Genomic DNA, 18,959 nt, shown 5'->3' with positions numbered 1-18,959 from the left:
AACACAGGGAACGATAGTCGTTGGTCCCGATGGTTGCTGTGTTACCTGTGAGTGTTCAAAATCTGTCCTAGTTCATATTCTATTGAAAGTGCACATTTCTATATTATATTCTATTTATGCTGAAATTCAAATTTATTAATGTAAATTGCATGGTCTCTCAAGGCATAAACAAGACTGAGCACTGTGGTGTAAGCAAGACCTCCACGTACCTCGAGAGCAACGGCTGCAAAACTGCAAACCTGGTGGAGATGACGACTTGCAAAGGCTCTTGCAGCACATCATCTGGGTAAGTGATGAAAAATAAAAAAATCTCCATCAAAATAGAGTTAAATACATGCCAGGGGCCAAAAACAGCTCACCTGTGTTGAATTCTAATATGACACAGCCACTTAAAGAACATGTGTGGAGGCAAAATAGTTATGTCAATAAAATAAGTCATTTTGCAGAAAAATTTGTTTAGAAATATTTCATAGTAGTAACCCTCTCTCCTTCTGCTTCGCCTCAGATACTCAGTGCAAACCAGAACAATCCAGCACTCATGCTCCTGTTGTCAGGAACTGGTCACCAGCCAGAAAGAAGCAACACTCATCTGTCCAGATGGATCAAAGGTCATACACACTTACATCTTTATTGAAAAGTGTGGCTGCACAGAGACGGAATGCACAGCAAGGGAGACCGCTGCTGTCAAGCAGCGCCGTAGAAGACGGTGATCCCCATGCTCTGCCTGCTCAAATCAACGTTAATCTATTTATGACTTTATTTACAATTCAGTTTGCTTATCTGAATCACTCTACAATCTAAAACAAAATGTTACTTTAGTTTTTGCTTCTTATTATTTCTTTTCTGATGCTTAAAATTCAATAAATATCAGCAATGAACATGCCTTAGCCTCTTATTTATATGAAAAGTCAGAAGATACGACTGATGTACTGATACACAGGAATGAGGTATCAGCCATGGTCATCATATTCTAAATTCAGGGGGAACCAACATTTGTGATGTTGTTTTAGAAATGAAAAATTGAATCTGCTTAATTTAACTCTGAAAGGTTAGATATCAATGTAATATGAAAGACAACAAAATTGTTTTAGGCTTTTTGCTCGTCTTTACCAAAGGTACCAAAATTTCTGGACAGCACTGTAAATCCTGCCCAGTCCTCTAAAACCCTCTTAAAATTTAAAATCCTTTAGTGGGTTCAACTTCAAAATTGTATGAGCAAGAAAAAAAATCACGTTCTGTGATGCTGAACACAAGAAGTACAAAACTATAAGACTGAAATTTCTAGTCAAAGTCTATATAAACTCAGCTGATGCCAAGAACAAGATGACTTACAAATCAATACTAATGGGCTGAAATGTAAAAGGTTCCACCATGAGGCCAACCACTGTAACTATATTTGTGTACACAGAGGAGACAGGATGCTTTTCTGTAAAGTGAGTTTTGTAGCTGCATTTTTTTTTTCATCTGAGAACAGTGAAAAAGTTAGTATATGGGAAAAAGTGAAGAGAAAACATTAAAAAATGTTCAGAACAAACAATAGAAGCAGCTGTCACTTACAGCATAGTGCAGCATAGTCAGATGGTCAAAATGTGATATATAAATCAATAAAAATTATAATCTGTAATATATATAAGTGCCTAGTGAGTTGGTTTATATAACAGTGACTTACATAACAGTGGTTCTAAATACAATGCTGATATTATTTGGGGATTATCTTGTCAAGTAATTATTGAACACTGTCAGAAAAACAGAGTACTGTACATGTACATTTTGTCCCCTAATGTATAAACACTATATAAATGGTACAACGATGGTCCTTAAGCTCTACATTCACTCTTCCAGAGAAAATGTGTATATTGGTAACTTTCCATAAGTTAAAAACTGTGAGGGTTTCACACTAAGAGTCAAAAAGTATAGACAATAATTCCCAGAGCAAAAATCATCCCAGACACTCCATCTATGACGGGAGTGTCCGAAGTCTAGCCCCAGGGCAAAATGTGGCCCACAGACAGATCTTAGACAGATCTTAGGCAAATCTTAACTGGCTTCTGTTTTAGAGTACAAGTGTCCTGCTAGCCAGTATGCTGCAGATCTTCCTTTCACCTGATTGTGGCAGCAGTGCTGTAAAATTAGGTGGTAACAAAGATAGCTAAAGTTCAAGTGCCTTTCTTCTCTGACTTTAGAGCTTTGACTTCTCTGAATTTAGAGCTTTTTATCCTAAGAAGCTGAGAGTTATCAGTCATTTTGCTATAGCTACTACTATTTTCATGTAGTTTTGATATTGACAAAATATTTTTTGCCAATTTTAACACACAATTTCTATTTATTTATTTATTTACTTTATTTGAGTTTAACACATTGGAAAAAAATAAATAATACATTTAAAATGCACCATTATTTTGTGTGTAAATGTGCATTAAAATGTGCAGAAGTTCGATCTGTGTTGACGATGTGTTAATTTATTATAGAGAATAGAGAAATTTCTCCCCATCCTTTTTAACAGTCCTAAATGGATTTGCCCTGGAAATGAAGGCAGTTTTTTCATTTTTATATGTAAGAGTGCCCTGTGCAAAAAGAACTTTTAGTATTAGTATGTCCAGCCTCAAGTCTGTCTTTCAGAATCTGCACTTTCCACACAGTTTCTCCACTTGTTTCAGCAAACTACAAGCCAAAAATAGGCATATTAAATTACAACATGATTTTAAAGGCTAAACATGATCCTGTTTATGATAATCCACTGGAAGAGGGCAGCATGCCCCCAGTTTTACTCTCAAGAGTTTTAGGAAAACTCTATGAAATCTCTAGTTGTAGCTTTAAAGAAAGTGCTTTGTCAAGGTCCTGATTTCTATGCCATGACAGACCATTAATAATACAATATGAAAGTGTGTATATAATATGTTATGTGATGTAAATGAGAGTTTGTATGCAAACAGTGTTATAGGATAATATATTGTCACTCTTTGAATTTTTTTTTCAGTTTTTATTTTTCTACATCCTCACAGCTCTCCTTTACACTGTGTGATTAATAGTATATAGTAATATGTTAACCTTTGCCTTGTTTTTAAGATATTACATAACATTGCCCCCCCACACCCCAATTAAACATTTATCATGCAAAAAACAAGCATTCACGTTAGCAAAGGTCAGTTCTTAAAATGGCAACCTACAATGATTTATCACAAATAACACATACACATACATACAGACTAAAACTCAAAGCAGTACAATGCCACCAATGCAACACAAAAAAACAGAAGGCAGCTGAAAGGTCAGTAGGTAGCTAGTATTCTAATCTCACATATTTGATTATTAATACGCCAAAGCTTCAGCTGAGCAATAAAACCAATTTCTCTAATATGGACTGGTAGTAAGTTTCATTGTTTAGATGCTGTTATACAGAACGCTGACTGGCTAAAAGCACTTCTTCGTGCAGGAACAATGCAATCTCCTTTTTGGGGACCTTTGCTAATGTCAATGCTTGTTTTTTGCATGATAAATGTTTAATTGGGGTGTGGGGGGCCAATGTTGTGTAATATCTTAAAAACAAGGCAAAGGTTAACATATTACTACATACTATTAACTTAAACTATTACATTTTTCCCAACTCAAAAGTCTGTGTTTATTTCAAATTTGACAGCTATGAAAGCTGTTGCGTTTCTGATCTAAACCTATTAGTATGTTAATAGAAATTTCAAGCGGCTTCATTGTCAGCCTGTGCCCAGCTTGTCAGACAACAAGTCTAATCTAGCCCTCTTTGAAGTATCTTTGATCTTTGGAGAAGTATGAGTATTTATGAACACAAAGTAGTGCTTAAAAGATTGTGCTGATGTGTTGCGGCTTACTCAGTCCTTCTTCAGGACACAAAATTAAAAGCTGTTCATACTTTTTTGAAAGAACTTACCATGGAGGGTACAGTTCAGTACCTTTTTCTCCGACAGTGAATAGAAACAATATCACTGTTGTGAAAGACAACATTCATCATTGTTGTATGAGTAAGGGCGGTGGGATATCACCAAATAAATTCAAACAAAGCCAGCAAGTAGAGTTTCTGAATATCATTAGACAAATAATTTGTTACTGAAGAAATGTGAGCATCATCACATTTTAATGCATAACGTGATTCTTATCCAAAGCATTTGGCATTTTGTTACTAGACGTCTGATTCACATGTCTACTTGCATGGTCCAAGTGAATTACTTCAGAACTACAGAGTTCTGTGTCGTTCAATTAGTGAGCCAATGAGCATGCATGTCCAAAAATCTAGGCTGCTGACTGGCCAAGTACATCCTGTGTGCGTGTCAGCGAATTTAAATTTATCCACTTTCAGAACCTCACATTCATTTCTAGCTTAAGCCCCTCCCACTGTCAACTTGTCATTAACAAGTGTAGCATTCAGGAACTGGTATTTAATTCAAGGTATCAGTATCAATATCAAAATATTTGTAATGATTAAGGCTTTAAGTACAAGTATCTCCAAAACTTTACAGGAGACGTTCTTCCATTCTATGTAAACTACTAAGAGATTTTCTATTTATTGTATTTGTGATTTTGGACCATTTTTATTGGTCCATTCATCATGAAAATTTCACACAGTGTAAAGGAGAGCTGTGAGGATGTAGAAAAAAAAAAACTGAAAAAAAAAATCAAAGAGTGACAATATATTATCCTATAACACTGTTTGCATACAAACTCTCATTTACATCACATAACATATTATATACACACTTTCATATTGTATTATTAATGGTCTGTCATGGCATAGAAATCAGGACCTTGACAAAGCACTTTCTTTAAAGCTACAACTAGAGATTTCCTAAAACTCTTGAGAGTAAAACTGGGGGCATGCTGCCCTCTTCCAGTGGATTATCATAAACAGGATCATGTTTAGCCTTTAAAATCATGTTGTAATTTAATATGCCTATTTTTGGCTTGTAGTTTGCTGAAACAAGTGGAGAAACTGTGTGGAAAGCGCAGATTCTGAAAGACAGACTTGAGGCTGGACATACTAATACTAAAAGTTCTTTTTGCACAGGGCACTCTTACATATAAAAATGAAAAAACTGCCTTCATTTCCAGGGCAAATCCATTTAGGACTGTTAAAAAGGATGGGGAGAAATTTCTCTATTCTCTATTCTGGTGCTTCTCTAAATGGATTTGCAATGGAAAAAAATGCCATCTTATAAACTTTAAATCCCTTCCACATTGTGTTTGAAAGCAGAAGAAGAAATATTTTGATTGTTTTGATTTTCTATGTGAAAATAAATTAACACATCGTCAACACATCGAACTTCTGCACATTTTAATGCACATTTACACACAAAATAATGGTGCATTTTAAATGTATTGTTTATTTTTTTTCCAATGAGTTAGTAAAGTAAATAAATAAATAAATAGAAATTGTGTGTTAAAATTGGCAAAAAATATTTGATCAATATCAAAACTACATGAAAATAGTAGTAGCTATAGCAAAACAACTGATAACTCTCAGCTTCTTAGGATAAAAAGCTCTAAATGTCTATTTTTAAATGAGCATCTAGCTTATTCATGCAGTGCACTTCACTGTATGACAGTAGAGGTCTGTTTTCAGGCTTTATACTGTAAGATGGCATGTTTAGTGGCGTGGTGAAATGAAGAATGTTTGATTAGCAAATTTTTGCTAATAGGTAATATTTGCTGTTTGATTTGCTTCTGTATTAATGTCTATTATCATAAAACAGTGATCAAGTCAAAAAATATACTGGTTAACCTGCTGTATTAGCCATAACGCTAAAACACAAAACAGCTGTACTCCTCTAATCACAACTAGAGATATTTATAGATCCTCACTGTTGGAACATCCTATTCTATAGAACCTCCTATCTCTGACAGTCTGCATATCAATGTGTGCTTATATAAAGAGAATTTAATCCATTATTTTGGACCATTTTATTAGCCCACTCTTAATGAAATGTTCACAATGTAAAGGGCAGCTGGCATTTCTGAAATGCTGTTAGAAAAACAAAACAACAACAAAACACAAGGTAAAATAGCACTGATATACACAAACCATTTAAAGCTTTAAACATAGCTCTGTATGTAATTGTTTGTTTTGGAAGTCATACCACTGACGAACAGCAATGTTCTGTTCTTTAGCATTCTAGATAATTCAGTATCCACATTAAAAAAATGACCAACACAATTCACGCATGAGATAAATTACACATGCGCAGGTGCCCTCCCTCCGTCCCACCCCTGTGTACATATTTATACAATTCAAAGGGTTGCGAAAGTAACCTTTACATAAAAGCTATTCTGTCCTCGCCTCTTTAGTTTAATCTTTATTGACACATGTCAGTGCAGCACATCAATCATCACTTTATGTGTTTGAATTACGTTGCTGGGCCATTGATTCCATGCCTGCATCCTGAATCAAGTTTACTCCAAGGGGATATTAAGCTTCATCTGTTTACCTAGCGACTGCGAAATAATAGCTTCATCCAAGCATGAGTCCACCTACAGTAAAGTTGACAGGGCGAGTGACCAAATATGCCACCCAGAGCTTTTGACGTGGCTGTGTTCCACAAGGTTACCAATGCATACAGCCTCCAGAAATTTCAGATCTGGCCTGAGGCTGACAGCTGTCAAAAGTTTGTTGCAGTATTTTGTCAGTGATATTTAACACTGATACACACTGCCGTGTACCAGTTGCAGGTGTCCCTGTTACGTCACCTTGTGTCTCCATCCTGCATACAACCGGCTGGAATACAAACCCACACTCTAAAACAATGGGGTTCCTCAAGGGTTCTGGCAATGGCTGTGACAACTCAATGAACCATGACAGCTTAGACAGGTTTTTGCGGTTCAGAAATTGGTTCTTTTCATGTGTGCAATTCTACTATAGCTGCCTTCACAAAGGTATGATTTCCAGTTATTCTATTCATTTATAGACCAGACCTTAGATATTTACGACGATTGTGTTCTGATCTATTTAAACGCAAGGCATCACCAGAAATAGTAATAAGATAAATATATACAAAATCTATACAAACCTCTAAATTTACACTTGGGAAAATAACACTTTTTTCTCAATGTTGTTTTCTGCCTTTTTTTCATTTAGCTTAATTGTGAGTTTAGTTTTTATTTATTTATTTATTTTTTAAATGACAGCTGCATTACCGAAACACAAGGAGTTCTAGTTCGTATGTGGAGCCTTATTTTAGCCATGCCCTGCAGGAAGTGAGGCTGCATCTCTGTCCCTCATGGCCACATGGTGAGCAGTTAGATCCCATTGTTTTTCAGTAAGTGTGTCCCAAAGTCTAAAAATCAGAGTGGAACATTAAGAATTGTCACTACCAAAACACATACTTTCGTGTTTCAATGATAAATATGAATATTTTAAGTGTGTACAGCTGTTCAAAGCTGTGTTTGCTGGTCACGTACTGACTAGAGTTTTTGAGCTCAAAATGAGCTAAAACTGTCACTACTAAAACATTCAGTACTGAAACATTTGGTAAAGTTTCAGCAGTGATATAATTGTTTCAGTAGCAACAAAATGGAATGTTCTATCATTTGTTTTAATAAAATAAATACAGTTAATGTATAGGATCACTCAAATCAAAATGATTTCAGTCTAAAGCCTATTCCGTTACACGTTCCATTCTGACTTTGAACTATTTTTGGTAGAATGATCCTTATACAACAGTTTGTTCCGATGGCAGACTTTGAGGGTGTTGTAACTGTGCTGTACTTGCTTTTCATAACAGCACCTTTTTTAAATAACAATAACTGTATCATTCTGTTGAGCTCTGTTTCCTAAGTAACAACTCGCTTTATGCTGCAGCAAGCCATTACTAAGATAAGCTAAGTTTGTCCTGTATCCCATTTGTACAGATTCTGAAGAAAAGAATAACCGCATGACTACATGCATTCTGAACCTGACGTTCAAGCACCTAAACACACAAGAATCAGCCAACAGAATACATTTCAGCAAACAAGACTAAGTAAAACAAAACCACATTCAGCTTCATCTGAAAATACTGAAAAGGCTGAGCTTAACCTGATATTCACACAGTTTTATTACATTACTTTTTTTTCGGCAGAAGGAACTAATATTAAAGCACATTTGGTAAAATTTTTGTAACTTCTTTGCTTTATTTCTTTATTTATTTTGCAGATCTGGGCCACATTAAAACTATCTTTAAGGCCAACGTACACCAGATGTGCTGCATCACGCTGTGCAGTTTAGCATAGCATCATGAAGCAGAGCGCTGCTACACAATGCAGGCAGAGAGAGCCGACAGTGGTTAGGCTCAAGTTCATTTTTACACTCTACTCATAAAATCGAATGAAATAAAGGGCTCAGCATCACCAATAGCATTTCTCTATTTATCTAAAAGATTGACTGTCTTTCTCTGTGTAAATTTCAAGCCACATGTGACTTACTGCAGCTTTCTGTGGTTAAAACCAGCCAGAGACAGGATTTCACAAATTCATATAACAGATGCAAATTCCATCTAAATACAGGAATTATGAATTATCTTACAAGATCTTATTTCAAGTAAGAAGATCCTAAACTAATCAATGGAAGTTGATTAATAAATGTTTTGTCTGTTACCGAGCAACCAATGATACGCACACAGCTGAAACATAAACATGTTATCATAATATTGTAAACAAAAATGTACAATACAGTATAGACATATGTACACATATGTTAACAGCATATATAGACATATATGCTGTTTAACAGGGCGACGCCCCATTTCAGTTTCCATTTAAGGCTATCCTCACCCTGCACATCGTGCTATTACTGCTAATAATCAGCCACATTTAATTCTGTCTTCTCATTATTCGCCACCATCGCTGCAATATTTTATTCAGCACATTTTTAATCTACATTAAGAGACAGTGGAAATGAAAGGGAAGATCGAAGATGTCTGTCGAAGGTGTCTGTTTTGAACTGCAGAGCTCACTCTCACAGCTGAAACTCATTTTGTAATATCAATGAATGTAACAGCATTATGTTAATACTAGTGAACTTCTTATGCTGGTCATAGCCACCTGAAAACGACAATGGTCTCTTTTCAATAGAACGGCTAACAGCAGAAACTAAAGCTTAGAAACTGTTATTCTCTAATAGCTACTGTCCTAAATTCAGTCTGCACTGAAGTTGTCATGGAGACTAAACAGATCAGATTTCAGAGTTAGGATGTTTCTGTAATACGGCTCCTTTTGTATGAATCAGTAGAACACTGGAGGTCGTGGGTTATGGTGAGTAACATAACAGCTGTGATGATATACTGTACTCAGGTTCGGCTCCTACCTGTGAACCAATCACAGCTGTTATGTTATTCACGATAATATCCTTCCTTTTGTGTTCTATTGTTTAAATATTAACATCTCCACAACAGCGAACCCATTGTATATGTTTCCTAAATTAGCACCAAAAAGTGTTCCACTACTGTCAGAAGTCACAGAATCTTATTTTGGTACTAACTCCAGCAGATTGAATGTAGCATGTCTTATACCAGGGGTGTCTAATCTTATCTCCAAAGGGCCAGTGTGGCTGCAGGTTTTCATTCCAACAAAGCAAGAGTTCACATGATCAGTCATTTGAAAAATGTCCAACTGATTAATCAGTCAGGTGTCCTCCTGCTTGTTTGGAATGAAAATCTGCAGCCACACCGGCCCTTCATGGACACCCCTGTATTGTACTATGTGGAAGTCATGTCAGTCTCCAATATTCTTGTTTGTGAATCTGATCACAGAACGTGTACATCTTTTTATTCATAAGAATGCATGTAAATACTGCACATAACAAAAGCACTTCAAAAGACCTTATTAGTTACACCTAAGTTACCAGAGAATGCTATCTACAGGTGAGATTGTGCCTAAAGGTTAAGTGTCGATACAATTCAAAGAAAGAAAATATGTTTAGTTATTTGATAAGGAGTGTGTTTTTATTTCCTTATAGCTAGCTCATTATTATTCTGATGTATGCCATGGGTATAGTGCACTCATAGTTTGTTTAAACATACAGTACTGTGCAAAAGTCAGAGACCACTGTTCACTTTTTTAATTACCAGTCAAAACAGCTATTTAGTACACGCTATTCATTTTTCAGGAGATATTTCTGAGGATATTAGATATAAGATAATCCACTTGCATAAGGAAAGAGAAAGTAGAAGGGAAATAAGTGAAAAAACTCTTTAAAAGATAATGAGACAATGGGACAACCAACAGCTGTGTTCCTCCTCCAACACTAAGAGCCTGCGGTGGATAAGTATTAAATTTTTTTATCTGGGCCAAAAGTATCTCATGCCATCTTTGTGTCCGATACTATTTCTCATAAGAAATTTTACCATAAGTGTCATGAACCATCACAATTTAAAATTTGAGTAATAAAATTTCCTCTGGGTCTTTTAACCCCCTCACTTGCTTTAGAGATTACAGTGTGTCATCAGCATCATCTTTAGCTTGGAGGCAGCCAACTGTCAAATATGACACATAAAATGGCTTGATTTGTCGAAAAATTTAAATGCTTCCTTCATTCTTAAGAACAAAATGCAAAAAAAACTCTTCCATGGGGAATGGCAGCATATCTATCAAATGTAAATTCATTGAGGATTGATAGAACCTGGGATTATGTCTACAGCTTGTTTTATGGCAGGTAATAGCCACTGTTATCTGTATAGTTGTGGGAGCACACAGTGCATAAAAATCTACTGACATAACAGATTCAGACAACAGTAAAATCACAGAGATAACTGTGCCTTTTTCCTCATTTTGTGTTTCTGGAAGCAGCATGTCAAACTTTGAATTAGTATCTCAAAAAATGACTTACTGTCAAAATAAAGACTTATTTTTCACCAGTTCACAAGTTTGATATACTATCTCAAAATAATGATATTAAATATCAAGAAAGAAAGTAAGTCCTTTTTGAGAAGATGAGTCATTATTTCAAGAGAATATATTTTTAAAAATGAGAAAATAAATCATTAATAAGTCAAAATTTAAAGAAAGTCATTGTTTAAAGATAAAAAGAATTTTGATATTATTTCGAGATGCTACGTCAAATTTTTGACATTCTGCTGCCAGAAAGACAGAAAGAGGAAAAAAAACAAACATACTGCAAAAAATGGTATCTTGATACTTGAAAATATCTTGCATTTAGTTCATTTCTCTGATATTTATCATTTGTTGTTCACGCATTATAAGATTACTTATTTCTAAATGATTTTAATGAGTCAAATTATCTCACTATATTGGCAGATAATTTCAACAGGTAAAATTGTCTAGAAATGAGTTATATAATCTTATAACAAGCTTACAATTATCACAGAATGAAAAATACTGGGTATATTGACAAGATTTAAGAAAATTACATTTGCCAAATGCTATTTTTTGCAGGGTATTTTTCTCACCCACCTTTTGGAAATGAGCTTCCATAGAAAACTTTTCACTTTTCAGTTTTTTCAAAGACATTTAAGACATTTAGTTTGTCAGCTATAACTGATTGGATATTTCCTGCTTTGCTTATGTTTTGTGCAACCACTTAAATATTTTGTTTACAGTATTGATAAGTATATATCTTCAGAAATATGTGACAGCAAGTAAACAAGTAAAATATTCTGCATCACATTTCCTATATTCAACATGATTGTCAAATATGTTGATTCTGTCATACAGTATTAGTTATTTGTTCACATTCAGATCAAATAAATTTGAAATGTACAACACTTTATAATTAACTGTACAATGAGCCAGAAAAGTAGCTATTTATGCTGTTCAATCTGCTCTTCCCCTTCAATAATGTGATGTCTTAATGCTGTTGTTGCACTGATATATAAGAAACAGGATGTAACAAAGCCAAAAATGTGTAGAATTTTACATTATATGTCTAAATAAGGAAATACATGAAAAAAATATGCTTTACACTTCAGAGGTCTTTTTGTTACTCAGTTATAAGCCCTTAGCAGCCAGGCATTGATTTTTAAGACCAATTCCTATTTCTTTTCTCTTGAATGATTTTTATTAGATACATTTTTAGGCAAAAAAAAAAAAAAACAAATGTTTATTTGCTCTTTACCCAGAGCGCCGTCTTTGCAGGATAAAAGAATGCACTGTTATCGAACACAAATGCTCTTCATACACTTTGAAATCTTTCCTGACATTTTTGGCAAAGTATAGAGCTTTCAAATGAAAAAGATGCGTATTTAGCTGCCTTATTTAGCTGCATTATTTACATTTTAATTACATTTTAAAGTTTCTCAACACAGAATTGCTGGAATAAAATTAAATCAGCCAACTGCTGATCCTGGATAATTGCAACTGTGCACCCCCAGCTTTTAGCAATGTGTGTGCATAGTCACTCAGAAACTACCACTGTGTATCCAACAATAAAGCTCCAATTCCACATGCTGATCCATTTTACTGACCGATGTGGACATGCATGCTCACCAACTTCTCTGGGGACAGATTTTAAACAGGTAATAAACATTATAAAATTCTATATTATAGCAGCAGTATGTGTTTCGAAGTCCAACGTCTTCAACAACAGAGAACAGCTGGTCATCCAAGACAATAAATTCCATTATATTATATAATTAGTTATTCCCAAAAGTGTGATTTTTGACCATTTTCGTCCGAACATTTCTGCAATTGTACAAATGCAGCTGCTGTGTCAATTACCAAATGTCCTCTTGCATATGCCTTGATGTCAAGAATGACCCATTTCACTTATGTGTTATAGACATGTTTACCTAAGTGTTGAACTAAAATGTCCCAGGATTAAAAGCAAATAGAAGTATTTACTTTTATATATTTAGCTTATTCAAAGTTTAGTGTATTGAACTATCATTCATTACCTATGCATGCTATTCTATTTAATGCACTGCATGAAAATGATTAAAAGTAGAGCTGCACAACAAAGTTCTCCTCTCTGCATTTTGGAAACAATGCCAAATTCTTTACACTAGATTCTTACAGATGCAACCATTTACACTCTGGCAGCACACAGAATCACACTGAATGATCAATATGTTTGAATAAGTGATAAGAAGCTACCAGTACTCTGCTGCATCACATTAAAAAAGAGAATGGATCTACGCACCTTTCAACAATGTGCGACAAATTAATCATCGATCAATTTAACTTCATTCCCAACCATCCCACCCCGCACTTTCTTTTTCTTTCAAATCATTAAAACTGATTATGTGTATGTCAGTGGACTTTACGAATGAATTTTTTATTTTTATTTGTTTTTCTATGTTCTTCACCCAATAAGCTTCAACTATACATTTATTGCCACATTCATCTAACATTAGCAGATGAGTCCCAAAAATAACTCGAATAGCCTGTTAACTTGAATCCAGTAACTCATGATTATCAAAATATACATTTAGTTTTGTGTACTATGGTAAATATTCAAGGCAAGGGTAATAAATATTTGCAAGCTAAGTATTTGATTTTGATCCCAATTTCTTCTATTTTTGCGCATTTGTCACACTAAATAGTTTTATATCCTCATATAAAACAAATATTTTATTTATTAAAACTAAAACAGTACTGCAACACCTATATCAAATGTATGTGAAAAAATAAGTGCCCCCCTAAACTTAAAAATTTACATTGTTCCCATCATAATTTATTTTTATCTGCAAAAACATTAATACACCTCAAACTGTTATTCAATAATTGCTGCTTTCTTCAAGTCTTTTTAATTTGATGTGATGAAGTACGCACAAAATACGTGAATAAAATCCTAGCTAGTGAAATCCTTTGCTTATCTGGTTAAGGTGGCATGCATTCTGATGAATAGGGAAGACTAAAGTTTTGCCTAGACCTATTTAGGACATTACTTATACATTGTTTCAAGCTTACATGGAGAGTCATAATATAGTATAATAATAATTTAATATAAATTTAATATTATATGCAGATATGAGGCAAAAACGTGACTATTTGTGCTGTTTAATCTGCTCTTTCCCATTAATCACATTTTGTCGTTGCATTTGATATGTGAAGATGGGATCTAACAAAGCCAAAAAATTCATAGATCTTTATGTTGTTTGTATCACAAACTACCCTTCTGTATATAATTCTGTACTGAATATAATTCACGCATCAGACACCTTTTATCATTCCTCATGCATTTGCTCCGAAAAAATCACATTACATCTGACAATAAAGGAAGTCTTGCACATCTTTTACACAGTGATAGAAACACAGTAGCACACAGAAAGCTCTGATTCTACACACCAATACATTTTTATTATGTACAGTCTGATATCTCAATGTGCCATAACTCTGGTGGCAGATTTAAACTAGTTTAAGAGGCCTACGCCAAATTCTTGCAATGGATCACTGGTGAGACACTTGGTTCCATAGGGTTATAGGGGTAGAAGTCAAAGGATTGGCAGATAAATTTTTATTATGTGCAGTCTGATATCTTAACGTGCCATAACTCTGGTGGCAGATTTAAGCAAGTATAAGGGGCCTATGCCAAATTCTCGCAATGAAACACTGGCAAGATGCTCGGTTCCACAGGGTTAAAATGGTAGATGTCAAAGGACAGGCAGAGGGTGAAAGTTTAGTGTCTAGTTTTTACCTGTCATGGATGAATGCAGGTCTGCAGGATTTAGTGCTGGAGGCTCCTCTTCAGCTACTTCTGCTTACAGCTACTGACCACTATAAAGGAGTAGACAGAGAAAAGCTATGTTCTTACCTCATATTTTTTCCACCTCAGAGCAACAAGGATTCCTGATAGACAAGTATAGAGCAGTGATGCTGTCATGCTGTATTTAGTGTCATGCCCATATAAAGAACTCAGGGTCTATTGTACCCTGTGGTAATGGATGCAGGCATATTTATATTCTGACTCCTGAATGACCTTGTAATTCCAGTGATCCAGTGACATTCTGGGGGAAAAATGTACAAAAGATGGAACGTATTGGCTTTGGGGCATTTCTGTATAACTAATAACCAAATTATCAATTTTAAGTGTCTTGTTAACCACACTTATGTAAGTGTTAGTTAGCATATGTTACTTATTAAAGACTTTGCACTTTCTTGGGTAACCAGCTCCCTTCACACAACAAACAAAAAAATAAATACATCCACATTTTGGCCAGACTTTTTATAAGTTAGTTGAACACACTGAGGGGATTTCACTAAAACAGCTAGCTTAGGCTAGCCTGATAAAGCTTGCACTGTACCTAAGTTGCTGAGCCAGACAAGTGAAAGTTAGTTCCTCGTTCAGGTCATGAGAGGTTAATTAAAACCTTACGAAATAAAATTTTAGAGTTAATACATCAAAAAATCTCAGGATTACAGACAAACAGGCATGAACTGCTGAAGAGCTGGACTCCTGTGAACTTACTGAGGTATGGAAAATTGTTCTATTAATACCTGATTGCTTCGGTTTAAAGTAGTACAATCAAGTAGAATGCAGTCCAGCTGTAGCCCAGCGTAGTTCAGCTAGTGCAGCAAGTCGGGAGAGAGAGAGAGAGGGAGAGGGAGGAAGACTGCTGTTATCAGCAGCAGAAATATGAGCTAATATAATGAGAATAAATGTAACGTTAACCTAACATTGCCTGCTAAGTCTAAAAGACAATGCGATACACTAGACAAGAAGTTAAGAAAGAAACAGCAGATACCAGAGGCTTTTTATATCAAAAAAGCAAACATAACTAATGCTAACTAGCTAAAGCTATCAGTTAGCAAGCTAGCTAGCTAAAACGCTAACTTGAGGATCAACCGAAGGGAGAGAATTCAAGCAGGGAAAGCAATGTTAACAAACTACTAAAATTTGAATAATTTCACTCCATAGTAGTATAAGGAACAAAGAAAATAAAATAATAAACAGCGGTGTGGACCATTTTACCACAGAGAACAGCAATAACTAGCTGACTTCGGTATTAGCTATAGCTAGCAACGACCATAAATGGATACATTTGAAAGCTCTGAGGGGCTTGTCATATATCCCTGTTCCCATTAAAATGGCTGAAAAGACAATATAAGCCCCATGTGTCAAACACAATGCCCAATCCTTTGCGGCCCGCGAAATTATTTTAATTTTCTATTCATTTTAGCCCTTCACAGTGCACTGCACTACAATCCCCAGCATGCATTGCAATGTAATGTGCCCCAGAGCCATGTATAGAGCGAGAGTTGCTGTCCACTCCGTTCAAGTATATGTATCTGCAGCCCGGATCATTTCTTGCATCGGCCAATCATATAACAGAGATGGACTGTCAATCAAAACTTGCATTGGCCAATTACAAGAGTGAATTACCTGTCTCTCATTTTATGCATCAGCCAATGGTTTGAAGGAAAGTGCAAAAAGGCGTTACATACTGTTCAGGCACGCGGAAGTGGGAAGATAGTTTAAAGCTTTGAAGTTGCCTTTAATATCACCTAATTTCTTATTTCAGACCAAGACATTATTATAACTATTTTTTCACTTTTTTCTTTCACTCCACTACATTTAAAAGTCACATATCTTATTTTTTACTCCACTACATTGTGTGAAATCTGTCATTCCTTTTGGCTTATGTGTATATGCTTATATGCTTAGGTCTCTTTGGCAGGTAAAGCAGAACGGAGTTCATGCAAACACTGACTGTCCATCACACACAAAGCATCAGTGAACTGATACAACATGTTCCTCCTGACTTTGTGGGTAAATACATGAACACAATATAGATGTGCAGTTGTGACTGGCATGTGTCTTTTTCTGAGTTTATACAAACGCTGTTTCCACCTAAACTTTGCTTGTTCACAAAAAGTTATTTCATAGCCACTTGGTTCCTAATGGAACTGTTTGCCTTCAGTGTTTTGTGCTTATGATAATTTTAGGTCTCCGGCCTGCAGTATTCTCCTTCTCACAACATCTAGATTACACGTTACTGTTTGGCTGCTTCTGCTTAGCGACATCATCACTTAATCCATTTTCGCCCATTACACGGCTAGAGGATTACATTTAATGTACCTCTCTGTAAAAAAAGGCATAGAGCAAAGTATCTGTCGGTTCCTGGTGGTTTTCAGTAGTCTAATGGTGTTCTGGGTTGATATCACAGTGTAAAGGATTCAAATCATTTAATTAGGTGTTCTGGGACTGATTCCATATAAGTTACAGTTGTTCGTTTCCTAAAGTTCTCTAACAGCAACCATCGAGCCAATTCCCGTTAGGAAGCAAAACCCTCAGGTTTTATTCCTAACGGTTCTGATCGTCTTCAGCATGGCTTTCATGGGTTTCAGCAGCCTGTTTGTTTTTCTGCGAATGAACCCGACATTGTTTTATCGTCGTGGTTTTCTTTTGAAAGTTTCCATATTTAATTACCTTATAATTAGTATGACAATGTTAATATACATTCAGTGTAACTCTTGTTGTCCAGCAGTTCGTGATTCGCTATTTTTCCTCATAAAACCAACAAAAACTCTGTCGTGTCAGAGCGGCGCTGGTGGGCTGACGTCGTTAACATACTCGCGGTGCATGTCAAGCTGAGAGTGCAGGTCTGCAGCCAGACCCTTAGACTGGCTAATGCAAAAAAATGACGGACAGCTCGTTCTAATTTGCGGTTGGCCAATGTAAAATATGATTGACGGCCAAGAGCAGTTATTTAATTAGTTGATGCAAAAAATGATTGACAGACTCCCGCCCCCAGTTACCTCCCCTTTAGGGCTCCGGTTTGCAGCATTCCCCTTCTCGATTGTGGAGCCTCTTAATAGTTCCCGGAAGTTAGCAGCAAATACTAGCAGCGCGGCCGAGTTGCAGGAGTACGAGCTAATTTAAGTTACACAAGCTATTTTCGTGATACGTCACTATTGATGTGGATTTAGAGCGCATATTGGAGACTTTAAAGAGTAAACAAACATAAGACTTATGGATTGAGTGTTTGCAGGCTTTGTGATTCTGTTGACTGTTATCTGTACATTATGTTGCAGTTAAGTTGATTTTGGATTAAAGGCAAGAACCACGGGGGGGATTCAACTCAGCCTAGAGACTCCCTACAATAAGACAGAACCCCCACCCTGCACCCTGAGTCTCAACTCCCTGGGTTTTGCAGTTCTTTACCTGTTCCTTATTTTTAATAAATAAAACATTAAGTTTCCCAGTGGTGTGGCTTTTGTTTGTGAAACGTATGCAATGTCACGTTGTTGTTGTAATCTTTTGTAATGGTAAGTAATTTAGTAATTGCTCCTGCTGACTTGAGCCAGCAGTTTTTTCTTCTCTCTGTGTCAGTAGAGAAGCCAAACATTTTCACTCCTTTCTCTGAGCGATTGAAGCATCCCCATGCAGCAGAGCAAACCATGGTGGGGACTATATGCAAGGACAACATGGAGAAAAGGGCACAGACAAACTGCCTGCCAGGCTATTCATGTTTGAGTTTGTTATAGCTTTATTTAATGAATCCATCGCAGTAAATATGTGCATAGTAAAAAGACAAGATATATAAAATATCTTTATATGTGCACAAACAAATATAAATAGATGTGTTTATTATGTCCCGTCCTGCCTGGATGTGATGTATTTTAATGTACACTTTTTAATACAGATTTTTTCATATGCAAGCCAAACAAATTTCTTTGGCTCCTTCTCCTTCTGTCCTTTCAGAAAGTCATAGAGTTTACAGTAGTCATCAAGGCATTAAAATGATCTAGGCCTTGGGATTACTGAAACAACCATTATTTAAAGATGTATTTATGTCGATTATATTTATTTATGTTGAAAATTAATCTGATCTCAATTTTGAAACATCCCTTCCCCTCCCTCTAAGTATATCAATAAACATTAGGATATCACTGATCTTAACTACCATACAAGTTTAAGAACATAATATCTAAAATACTGAAAAGTCAAAGCTATGAAACAATGAAAACACACTTTAAAACCATGTTCACATTAACCTAACGTCAAAAAGGCAGGTAACGATAGCTGTTTAATCCTCAAATAGTAGCGAAATTGACTTGAATATATG

The 18,959-nt window shown here is 35.6% G+C and overlaps 1 protein-coding gene across 1 annotated transcript in view; it reads left to right on the top strand.

Annotated features, from left to right (window-relative positions):
• Positions 1-883, top strand: part of LOC118819333 (mucin-5AC-like) — a 50,784-nt gene extending 49,901 nt beyond the window's left edge. The window contains exons 55-57 of the mRNA XM_036587073.1: positions 8-47; positions 163-286; positions 506-883. Of these exons, the coding sequence (XP_036442966.1) occupies positions 8-47; positions 163-286; positions 506-710 (369 nt within the window). The 3' untranslated portion in view covers positions 711-883. The remainder of the gene's footprint in view (positions 1-7; positions 48-162; positions 287-505) is intronic.
• Positions 884-18,959: the final 18,076 nt, after the last annotated feature.

The sequence above is a fragment of the Colossoma macropomum genome, unplaced genomic scaffold (assembly GCF_904425465.1).
Source record: "Colossoma macropomum unplaced genomic scaffold, Colossoma_macropomum, whole genome shotgun sequence".
Lineage (NCBI taxonomy): Eukaryota > Metazoa > Chordata > Actinopteri > Characiformes > Serrasalmidae > Colossoma > Colossoma macropomum.
The sequence above is the reverse complement of the archived record's forward strand: the minus strand, read 5'-3'. Positions and strand labels throughout refer to the sequence as shown.